This window comes from Chrysochloris asiatica, unplaced genomic scaffold (genome assembly GCF_000296735.1).
Source record: "Chrysochloris asiatica unplaced genomic scaffold, ChrAsi1.0 scaffold00306, whole genome shotgun sequence".
Lineage (NCBI taxonomy): Eukaryota > Metazoa > Chordata > Mammalia > Afrosoricida > Chrysochloridae > Chrysochloris > Chrysochloris asiatica.
Window position 1 is genome coordinate 1,787,082 of NW_006408824.1, and position 12,500 is coordinate 1,799,581.

General features: G+C 47.2%; 1 protein-coding gene across 2 annotated transcripts in view; it reads right to left on the reverse strand.

Annotated features, from left to right (window-relative positions):
- SMARCB1 (SWI/SNF related, matrix associated, actin dependent regulator of chromatin, subfamily b, member 1) overlaps positions 1-12,500 on the reverse strand; it is a 37,362-nt gene that overhangs the window by 14,450 nt on the left and 10,412 nt on the right. For both annotated transcript variants that reach the window (XM_006874938.1, XM_006874937.1), the window contains exons 4-5: positions 10,327-10,464; positions 6,710-6,837 (exon numbers count right to left, since the gene is read on the reverse strand). In XM_006874938.1, the coding sequence (XP_006875000.1) occupies positions 6,710-6,837; positions 10,327-10,464 (266 nt within the window). The remainder of the gene's footprint in view (positions 1-6,709; positions 6,838-10,326; positions 10,465-12,500) is intronic.

Below are 12,500 nucleotides of genomic sequence, written 5' to 3' on the forward strand. Positions count from 1 at the left end.
AAAAAAAAAAAAAAAAGCACCTGGTAAGCCACTCCCACCTTTAAAGACATTGCTTTAATTCACATAGTGTAGGAGAGGCCCTGGGGGCCAAATCTGTGAGAGTGACAACCTGCTACAACCCTCCTGGAAGATGCCACTCTGGAATGAGCCCCGGCAAGAGAGAGTTAAGACAGACTTTCTTTGTCAGCAGACAGCCCAACTCCTTCAATAAAACCCAGGAATCTGACCCCACTATTTCCTCACTGTAGAAAAGGGGGCTGGAACCTAGCAGTCTGCCACCACCATCCTGAGCCACAAGACAAACTGGCTAAGCAGGTGAGGGCAGCTTAGTTCAGAGGTTACAGCAGACACACCTGAGCATAACCCGTAGACTGTTTTTAAAAATTAAACCTTTTATTCTGAGCTGTAGATTCACTCATAGTTGTAAGGAATAATAAAGAGAAACAAGTAACACTTGTCCCAGGAATGGAACAAAAGAGAACCAATCAATGTAATAAAATAAAAAATCCAAGTCCATTTCCATGAAGTTGATTCTGACCCCTGGTGCCCTCATGCGCTACTGAACAGAACTGCTCCCCAGGGTTTGCTTGGCTGTAATCTTAACAGAAAGGAGCTCTGGTAGCGTAGTGGTTACGAATCGGGCTGTGAACCTTAAGGTCAGCGGTTCGAAACTACCAGCCGCTCCGCGGGAGAAAGATGAGGCTTTCTACTCCCGTAAAGATTTACACCCTCGGAAACCCTGTACAGGGTCGCTATGGGTCGGACCCGACTCGATGGCACTCAACAACAACAACAACAACAACAACAATCTTAACAGAAGTAGATTGCCAGGCCTTTCTTCCACAGTCCACGGGGTAGGTTCAAACCACCAACCTTTAAGATTAGTTGTTAGTTGTGGAGCGTAACCCATTTGAACCCCCAGGGACATTCCCACTTTAATAGAAGACAGGAAACAAACAACATGACTGTTTTAATGGATGCATAGAAAGCATCTGACAAAATCCAACACTCTTTAAGGATAAAACCACTCAGCAAGCCAGGAATAGAAGGGAAATGACTCAACATGATAAAAGTTATTCATGAAACACCCACAGCTAACATCATACTCTGTGGAGATGGGCTGAAAGCTCTCCCCCTAACACTGTAAGAATGGTCTGGGGCAGTCTGACCTCCTGACTTCAAGAGGGGGAAGGAGAATCAACCTCTTCAGCCCACTGCTGATTCCTACAGGCAGAGATCAGATATACCTCCACCCTCTTTCCTCCTTTACCAGCTGTATTCTGTTTCTCTGCTGGGTTTGATAACCCACAGCAATGGTCACAAAGAACTTAAAGACATTACTCACATCTATGGGGTTGTTGTTTTTAAGTGCTACGGAGTCTATTCCGACGCATAGCGATCCTGAATAGGATTTCCAACGCTTTAAAATCGTTGTGGGAGCAGAAAGCCTCATCTTTCTCCCTTGGAGCAGCTATCAAGTTTGAACTATGGATCATATGGTTCGCAGTCCAGTGCTTATCATATGGAGCCACCCTGCTGCCCATGGGATTTATTAGGGAAGTTAGTAGGTCACAACTCAGGAACAGAAATGCTTAGGATGCAGATCTAGTCAGGTAGACCCCTCTCAGGTACTTGACCTTTCAGTCACAAGGACCCATGGCCTCTGCCCTGCTGAGGCAAGGTTGCAAAGCTCCTTTAGCACTGCTGATAAATGCCCAAAGGGCATGCCACTCTGCCATAAACTTCAGCCCAAAGGCTCTTGGCTCTAGCTTCAGTGTCATGGATTAGCAAACCTAGCTCCTCCAATAATTAAGTGCCTAGAGACAACCCAAGGAGCTCTAGTAGCGTAGTGGTTACGAATCGGGCTGCGAACCTTAAGGTCAGTGGTTCAAAACTACCAGCTGCTCCGAGGGAGAAAGATGAGGCTTTCTACCCCCGTAAAGATTTACACCCTCGGAAACCCTGTACAGGGTTGCTATGGGTTGGAACCGACTCGATGGCACTTAACAACAACAAGAGACAACCCCACTCAGCAAGGGAAGCACCTGCTTGAAGGCACTCAACTTTACTTGCTTGGAGGCTGTGAAGTACACTGCTCTGTCTCATGCTCTCTTTATTCTACTGCTGCCATTTCTCTGCCATCACAGTTGTGTCCTAGGTGGAGAAGGTTTAACGTGCACATACTCCACTTCTGGTGCTTCTTTCTTGATGGTCCTGAGAGCTCCTATTTTGCTCCTGAGATGGCTCATTTTATACCCAGCAGGATGGCAAAACTGATCATTCCCCATGTTAGAGTACTAAGTTTTCACAAACACAATGAACCCTGGTAACAATCATTCACAATGAAATCATATACTCCTATTAGCATCTCCCCTCACCTTGTTTCTCTTACCCAGACCCAATCTGAATGATCTCATCTAATTATTTGGTGGGAGTTAGAAAGACTATGGCTAGAAGAGCTGTATTAAGTAATTCACTGTACCACAGGCTACTCCTGGCTGTTCTATCCATTGGCCCTTTCATACTTCAAGGGTTAAGTCACCCTCCCAATCATTTTACTGTAAGCACACCCATGAAAGTAGGCCATTTCATGCCTTTTTTCTCCCTCCATTTTAAATACTCAATTTCTAAACTGCCTGTCCCTATCAACTCAGTACTCTGAGGAGACAAATATGTTTCTAGATCTGAAGAATCTTCTGCTTCTTTTGGAACTTTGGTCAACTGTATTCATAATCAAAGTCCAGTTTGGAACAAACTTTCAAAGTGTCAAAACATCTTTCTCTCTTCATTAAATCAGGTTCTGGTCAGCTCAGCCCTAGCCATTCAAGGCAGGTCAAACACCAGCTGCAATCTTGCAAGAATGGTCCACACACCATCTTGAATGTCAGACCAACTGTCTCTTTTCTCTCATTCCCCATCCCTATTCCCATGGGTCTGAATGCTAGGACTGAGTCCAAACCTTTACTTGAGGCAGCTCATGGCCCTCTTCTGGTTGGTATACCTTAGTCCCACTTCTTGGTGAGAGTGGAATCTAATTAGGTAAGTGTTCTTGTTAGGAAATTCAACCTTTCTGGAGCATCTGAACAGTGCCCTCGCTCAGTTGACTGTGAAGACAAATGACACCGTACTTCACTAGCAACTCAGATAAGCCACATATCCAGTCCTTTCCAGAGAAGGGAATCTTGAACTCACTGCAAACCGAAGCTTACCAAAAGCTCGAGACAAATCCTCATCAAGAAGGACGGCCTGGAGGGCACACAGTTGCCTCAGTGTGAAAAAGTTAGATGAAGCTAGTGTCGCTTCATCTTTCTCCTGTGAAAAGGCTTGTAGTTTCAAACTGCTGACTTTGTCATTATCAGCCCGAATCATAACCCACTATACTACCAGAGCTCCTTATTTGCGTAAATTAGATATGGCTAAAACCACAACAAATCAACAGTAACTCTGAAAGTGTTCTTTTAATGACCATGTTACAGGTGCAGCCTCCTAACCAGCAGCTAAGAATCACGGCTCAAAAACAAATCAAACCCACTGCTGCTGAGTTGATCTTATAGCTACCCTAGAGAATGGAGTAGAACTGCTCCCTAAGTTTACAGGAGCAGACAGCTTCATCTTCTGAAGAGTGGCTGGGGGTTTCAAACTGCTGACCGTTTGGTTAGCAGTGCAATGCTGACACCACTGTGTTACCAGGGCTCCTTCCCAATCAAGGCTCCTCCTCACCCCTAAACCTATCTACTGCCCTCAAGTCGATTCTGACTCAGACTTAGCCTGCAGAGCAGAACAGATCAGAGAGTTCCCGAGGCTGTGAGTCATTTACAGGAGCAAAGTCTCACCTTTCTTCCTTGAAGCGGCTGGTGGGTTTGAACCTCTGACTTTGGGGTGAGCAGCAAACCCCTAACCTACTATACTATACCACCAGGGATCTGATGCTGATGTTAAGTGCTGTTGAGTTGGCACTTAACTACTAGCTGTTCCACAGGCGAAAGATGAGGCTTTCTGCTTCCATAGAGATTTATAGCCTCAGAAACCCTAGGGTCGCTATGGGTCGAAATCAACTCCATGGCACACCACCAACCACCCAGCCAATTTACTCAAATCGCCTTAAAGGTGGACATGAGAGTCTTTTTCACACTGTGGAGAAGACCAAACACTGTGGTTTGGACTCAGCAACCCTGTTTAGGGTTTCCGAAGAGTGACCTTATGGTCACCAATCCAGTGCTTGTTCTACAACAGTGCCACACCAGGGCTCAAGATGCTTTAAATATCATAGGAAATAATCTGCAGACCACTACAAATCTGGTTCCCCAAGAATGTTGCTGTTGTTAAGTGCCACGGAGTTGGTTCCCATTCATTGCAACCCAATATAGGGTTTATGAGGAGTGGCTGGTGGGTCTGAACAGCTAACCTGGCATTGAGCAGTCCAGTGCTTATCCTACAGTGTCACACCAGGACTCCACCCTCCAAACAAACAGTACAAAATTACATTCTGTGTGGCACTGTGTTTTACACCAGGACTCCTATGCAGGACGCCCAGTGCAATGCTGGGCAGAAGTAGTACAGAAATCCCACAGCCCTCAACAAGGAACATGATATATGACAGTGAAGTCTGGCAGCCCTCGCTGTGACAACCGCCGTACTGTGACACCAAGTCTCTGGGAACAGGCAAAGGAAGCCCTGGTTCCTCAAAAAAAAAAAAAAAAAAAACCACGTAATTCCTCTTTAAGAAAGCCCCCTCCTAAGCAGCTGAGGACTTGGAAAGACAGAGACTGAGTGCTGACGGCCAGGAGGCAGGCTTGCAGAATGTGCCCTTTGGTTGTTTAAATTATTATATAATCCTGAGTGTTTCTGCGTACATCTCTCCCCACCACCAAAAACAAAAAAAAAAACACCAGAAGGAATGGAAGCAAATACTGTTGAATGATGATGCATGGAGGAGACTGTAATCATTGCAATGAAATGATGGTGTAAAGCTGATGTTCTCCCATGTAAACTATCACTCAGTTCACACACACAAAAAAAGAAAGAAATCTCCCACCTGGGGAAAAAATACTGTAAACACAACAAATGTTTTTTTGGGTCCAATATCAAGGAAATACGGAGAAACCTCATATGCTGAGCAAATAATCCAAAAAGCTGGATTAAATGAAGAACATGGCACCAGGATTGGAGGAAGACTCATTAACAATCTGTGCTATGCATATGATACAACCTTGCTTTCTGGAAACAAAGAAGACTTATATACTTATTGATGAAGATCAAAGATTGTAGCTCAATGTAAAGAAAACAAAAATCCTGACAGCTGGACCAATAAATAACACCATGAGAAATGGAGAAAAGACTGAAGTTGTCAAAGTCTTCATGTTGCTTGGATCCACTATTAACACTCATGGAAGCAGCAGTAAAGAAATCAAACGATGTATTGCATTAGTCAAATCTGCTGCAGAAGACCTCTTTAAAATGTTGAAGAGCAAAGATGTCAGTTTGAGGACTAAGGTGCACCTGACTCAAGCCATGGTATTTTCAATCGCCTCATATGCATGTGAAAGTTGGACAGTGAATAAGGAAGACAGCAGAAGAATTGATGCTTTTGACTTACGGTGTTGGAGAACATTAAAGGTATCATGAAGATAATAATAAACAAATCTGTGTTAGAAACAAGTCCAGGCAGAATGCTCCTGAGAAGGTAGGATGTCAAGACTCAGCTTCTCATACTTCAGACATATTGTCAGAAGGGACCAGTCCCTAAAGGATATCATACTTGGTAAAGTGGAGGGTCAGCAAAAAAGAAGACCCCCCAATAAGTGGACTAGCACAGTGGCAGCAGCAGTGGATTCAGGATAAATAATAATTGTGAGGATGTTTTGTTCTACTGTGCACAGGGTCGGTATGGGTCAGAACTGACTTGACAGCACTTAACAACAACAGTAATTACAACTACAATCAACGCATGCATGAGAGCAAGAGCCCAGCAGGGAAAATACGACACTGAAAGTACTGCTTGGGTGGTGAGGTTCTGGCGATTTAAATTTGTCTTCATTTTAAAACGATACTAAAACCAAGTCAATTTGACTCCTAATAATGAGCCTATAAGGCTGAGTGGAATTGCTTCCAAGATGGTAAAATAAACCTTTACTGGAGCAGCCAGCCTCCTGGCTATCCTGCTTTGAAAGGATATTCACGGTTTGGGGTTTTTCTCCTTCTCTACTCCCACTCTCCCTCCTACATACTCATTCAGTCTGAAGCTATTCACTGAATTTTGCCTGAGAGAAACATGCTCACTGTGAAATTCTGAGAGATTCAGTAAGAAAATAAAGCAAAACCCCCACAGGACCCTCCACACTGCCTAGAGCCTGCTGCAGCCTCTCACTCTCTTGCTCTGTGTCTGCATGCACATATGCATGGACTCAGGGGTCCAGGAAGAGCAGGGAGACAACATCCAGTGCCACGCACTGAGGAGGATGGTGAGGGAAGGCCTGGGTACCTGGCATCGTGGATGAGCAGGAACTGATATAGAATGAAGATGTGTGTGTGGATGGCCAGGTGGCTAAGCTGGATTCTGATCCTCACTACTGTCACTCTCCAAGCTATGTGGACTAGCAGCTGGCCCTTTCCCACAGCCCAGCAGCACGAGGAGGAACCCAACGCTTGTGCACTCATGTGCAGTACCACAATGCCACAGTGGCCAGGCCTGGTCTGGCCTCCCACGTACCATTCATGTTCCAGGTGAAGGCATCCCTGAGCTTCTGCCCATCGATCTCCATGTCCAGTCGAATGGGAACCAGCACTTCGGGCTGCGATGCATTCTCATGGATGACAGCGGGGTCGTGGTCGTCGAAACTGGAAGCAAGAATGCAATGACACTCCACACAAGGGTGCTGTCGTGCCCTGGGACATGGACTGTCAGAAGCCTTCTCTGCAGCAGGACCACTGGCATGGTTCCCCAGCCCCACTCGTTAGAGATGTTTAGCAGGCCACTCTAAACACATGGGCACTGGAAGGGACGGCTATGCATCAGACAGCAGGGGACCTAGCCCCAAAGTTGGTCAGACTGGCCTAGAAAGCCCGGAAAGGGAAAGACTGATCTAGAAAAGCAAACTGCTCAGCAAAGGCTCACAGGCAGGAGGGGGGCAATGACAGAGTGTACTGTGGCGGCTGCTAGGAGGCATTCAGGCCACAGAGCAATGGTGCTCATCTCTGGATGCAGGCCTGGCTCCACCTGGAGGGAGTCCCAGATGGACCTTGGACAAGGACGACGCAAATATTTCAGGAAGGACCATGTCCGCAATTCAGGAAGACAGAAGGGAAGCTGGAGGCGGCAGGTGTTTTCAGAATGAGAGTCGAGTGCTGCCTTCAGAGTGTGGGAAACAGATGACAAGCACACAGCCTGCATGCCATGCAGCAGAGATGAGTGTTGTGGAGACACAGAAAGCAGGGAAGGGCACAGTGCCCAAGACCAAGTGGGGAGGCCGAGCTGAGGAAGCGAAGTGGAGGAAAAGGAAAGCCAGGCAGACATGGCTGTGGGTGAGCTCAAGGCAGAACAAACAGCAATGGGGAAGCCTTGGCCTGTGTGAAGCATGGGCGAGGGCCGAGAGCTGCAGTAGTGGACAAGGCAGGGCCTGAAGCCCAGGAGGACTTGGCTCCCTCAGGAGAAGTGATACCATCAGCCCTGTGCCCAAGAGGCTTACCATTGGTACAGGGGCTGAGGACAGACCGGGGTCATGGGGGGACACCGGTTTCCTGCCCAGAGAGAGGTGTGGGAAGGTGGATGAGGTAGTGGGAAGAGGGTGGTGCTGAGTGGCCTGACTTGAGATGTGGATGGCTGAGCAGCAGGAACTTGGTGAGAACGAATTGCTGGTGTGAGAAAACACAGTTTTGAGAAAGGGTTCAGTAACTGGCCTGGGCAGTCCCTTGAAATGGGGAAGTCCGCAGGTAGCAGAGATGTCATGAGGATGCTAAGCAGTGAGAAGGTCTGGGTCTGTGAGCAAATGTGGGTGTGGTAGGCTTGAAAATGGCTGTGCCAAGACAGCTGCACCCTCCACATGGAAGCAATGAGTCCAAGGACTAATGAATTACATGAACCCCAGCCTCCACCAACTGAGAGCAGAACGAGAGATGCTCACCACTCAGAAATGGCTCACAACAGGAGATCGTGGGAAGAATGGGAGAAATATGTGGAGCCAAATTCAAAGTCAGAAAAAAAGAGGTTTGTATGAAAGGGCTAAAGGGGGATAGAGGTAAATACATAACCTTGGAAGAACACTGTTCTGCAGGTAGATAACACGGACAGAAACAAAGGCTGAATGGGTTTGGGAGGACAATTGGGATACACACACATACATATATCTTACACATATTTAAGATTTTTAAGATTTTGAGAAAGAATATTGGTACATGGGTATTTCCCTTTCCTGAAAACACAATTATGAATGTGGTGGAGCATACAGTGAGAAAAGTGATAAAAGCTTCCTAGATATTCTCAAGCATCTTAAGGTAATGAGTTGCTGGGCCTGGGGACTCAGGACCATTGTCTTAGGGGGAACCATGGTAAACTGATATAACATACTCCACAAAGGAAATGTTCTATATATCCTGCTCTAGTGAGTAGTGTCTTAAAAGTTCACCTAAGGTACGGCTATTGATCTCTTCATGTGTGGAAGAAAGAAGAGTGATGAGAACTGAAGATGCTTGGAATCAATTAGTCCAATGGACTAATGAAACATGAGACCACCAGTCTCCACCACTCTGAGACCAGAACTAGACGGTGCCTGGCTACTACTACCAACTGCACTGAACAGGATCACATTAGAAGGTCCTGGATAGAGTGGGAAAAAATGTGGAACAAAACTAAAAATTATTTTAAAAAAGGACCAGGTTTACTGGTGAGAAAGAGACTGGAAGAACCTGAGACTATGGCCCTCAACCACCCTTCAGTCTAGAAAGGAACTCACCCTTGTGGTCCAATTTTCAGTCAAACAGTAGATAGGTACATAGGGGGACAACAACAATGGGGAGGGAGGTTCACCATAGAGAAAGGTCAATCATTGAAAATCAAAAGGGCAGCATTTACCTAAGGACAAAGTAGAAAAGGGATGGGAAGGTGGGCAGGATGGAAACAGTAACCACAGGGAGGATGCATGGTTGTTGTTGTTAAGTGCCGTCGAGTCCAGTTACAACTCATAGCAAGCCTGTATAGGGTTTCCAAGGAGCTGATGATGAGTTTGAATCACTGACCTTGCAGATCAGTGCATTACCCTACAGTGCCACACCAGAGGGGATTGTGATCATTGAGATGAAACAAACTGTATAACTTGTTGAATGTAAAACTGATGATCTTGTCTGTCAACCTTCATTCAATTCATAATAAAAAGTTAAAAAAAAAAAAAAAAAAGAGTAAGTTTACTGGTCAGATGAAACTGGTGGAACCCCTGAGACTATACTGTGGGAAAAGCAATCAATATCACAAAATAAAATGAGTATGAATGAATTAAATGTCAAACCAACTCACTCTGTAAACCTTCACGTAAGATTTAATAATAAATAAAAGATTATCTATGTCCTCACTTCTGTAACTTTTGAATGGTACCACAAATGGCAAAAAAAAAAAGGGGGTGGGGAGGTGGTCTTTATAGATTATGAGAAGTCCTGGTGTGGTGCTGTGGGTTAATGCGCCAGACTGCAAAGCCGTTTGAACCGCAAGGTCCATGGTTCAAGCTCACCAGCTGCTCCTTGGAAACCATATACAGGGTTGCTATGGGTTGGAACTGACTCAACGGCACTTAACAACAACAAAACAGATTATGAATTTTTTTGATGGGGGATGATCTATAAATAGCATCGCACATTCCTGAAGAGAGAAAGGGAGAAGGAGTATTCACACAGAAGACAAGGCAAAGATCGGAATGATCCAGGAAACTCAAGCAGCCATCAAAACCTTCAGATCCTGACCCAGTAATTCTGATTTCTGACTTCAGCTTTCCAGAATCCTGAGAGGATATAGTTCTGTTGTTAAAGCCACTGAGTCTGTGGTGCTTTTTACAGCCATCCCAGCTCTTAAGAAAATGACGTCAGAGAAAAGAGACTGGGGTGGTATCCTAGGAAGCTCTACTTGAGGTGCTAAGAGATGAGGGAAAAACAAAAACAAAAGTAGGCAGGACAAGTGAGATTGTGGTCCCAGAAGTGAGGGTAAGCGTGCTGAGGAAGCAGGGAGCTTCCTGGGACATCAGGTCAGAGTGCAGTGCTTTTCTGAAAAAGAGATGTGGACCCACATCCGGGCACTGAGGTGGTGGCAGGGTGGCATGGGCCTGTTTGGTCAGAGGGTGCACTCACCAGAGAGGGAAGGTCCTTTTCTTGTCTCGGCCCATGCGATTCCTGTTGATAGTGGTGGAGCAGGGCACAGCGTCCAGATGGTGAGAGCTATTGGGGAGGGTGGGCACCCACTGGCTATTCCTCTTGGCTTTCTGCTCCCTGGAAAGACATGGCAACCTCACTCTCTGGTCAAGTCTGGGCACCCAGAACTGCTAAGTCCGTTACATCCTGCCTGGCTTCTCTACACCCGACTCAGAGTGGGCATCCACCCCTACCAGTCACGCCCTGGACTCCTCAAGGACAGGGCTCCAGGCAACCAACACAGCACAGCAGCCCAGCCCAGCCCAGCGCACAGTCAGACGCTAGCCCACGGCCATAACAAACCACGTTAAATGTCAGGATGGCTCCTGGAGGAGTGGCCCTCCCACTGTGAGAAGAGACACTGCAGGGAAGGTGCACCTTATTGACAGGCATTTTATGGGGGTTCCAGGCATGAAGAGCCCAGCCACAGCTGAGGCAATGGGTGTCACTGCAGGAGGAACAAACAGGAGGGTAGAAAGTGCTGTTTTAGACGTGAGGGCTCCTAGCTGCCAGGTTAGACAGAGTGGTGAAAAGACACACTGGTAGTGCCTTCTAGAAAGTGACAATTAAGGTTGTTGACATAACCTATGCCCCATGAAGGGCTCACTTCAAATTACAGGGTGCACTTATGACAAGAAGAAACTCTGCTGGGGCAATGGCTTAAGCACTGGGCTGCTCACCCCAAGAATGACAGTTCAAACCCACCAGCTGCTCCTTGTGAGAAAGATGACACCATGTGCTCTCGTAAAGATTTACAGTACTGGAAACACTAGGGAGCAGTTCAATCATCTTATAGGGCTGCTGTGAGTCAGAATCGACTTGATGGCAGTGGGTTTTGTTTTTGTATTTTTCTTAACCACTAGAAAAGCCCCTGGAGCTATCCTACACTGAGCCACTGGGCTGAGCAGCAGACTCATCCCAGGCTCTGTGTTTCCCCTCTGGAGACTCAGCAGCATGAGAGCAGTAACTGCTTAGCTCAGGCTCCCACTTGCACCCCTGGCACAATGCCTTCCAGTGATGGTCACGATCCAGTGATACAGGCTGCCGGGTTCCCTGCCCTCCATGACATGCAGGCATGCACTTGTCCAGGGGTTAGGGACAGAGGCAGCCGCCTGAGCACTGGCCCAGGACCACTCATCCGTAGGTTAGCTGGGGAGGGCTCTATCACGTTTTCTGAATGCAGGCCTGCTGTGAGGTTGTGACCAGAGACCTGGGGAAACAGGCTCTTCTGGGAAGTAACTGAGAGCTGGGATAGCAACACTGGGTCCTCACCACAGCCTGTGTGGTCCCCAATCCTTGCTGCACACCATCACACAGAGTACACAATGCTAGGCAGGCGAGTCCTGAACCCCACTCAGACCTAGGGTAGGTTTGGGAATATGAACCCTTCACAACGTCCCTGGGCAGTTCCAGTGCAGGTGGCCCCCTTTCCGCAGCAGCTCTCTTCCTGGAGCTGAACCCACTCCCATTGTTCACTCACATCTTGGCTGGGCTGCACTGTCTCTGTCTGCTGGGCAGTCACTTCCAGTGCACAGCCTGAGTTACATTGTGCCAGGCACGGAAGCTACACCAGGCACAGAAGCTGCATCAGACACAGCCATCTTGAGTGACAATCTGCTCAACTCCATCAGACACGGAGAACACACCTGTGTTCCAACACAGTGGACACAGGACATAGAACTCAAGCCCCATTCCCTGAGCCCTGACTGGAGTGTGTACCTGGCAGTGTCCCCTGCCATGCTGACAGTGCTCCCTACCTCCTTCACACCTCAGCAGAGATGGAGGCTCTACTCCCACGGCTGCTCCTCATGTGACACCACACGCACAAATGTGCTAGGGGCCCAGGAGCCTCCCAGCTGACTATGCAGACTTGAAAGTCCCCTGCAACACAAATAACTTCCTGTGGGGGGCCCCTGCGTTCTTATACATCCCTCAGGGGCAGAATCTGCAGAGCACAGGACTCCAGCACATCCAGCTGGATGTCTGCCAACTTCTGCTTTTCTTGGAATCAGAGAAACAATCCAGTTAGAGTTGAGAAACAAATCTGGAAAGAAATGACTCTCCATCACCACATCTTAGCAGGAATCCTGTTTTCTTTTTGTTTTGCTGAGTGC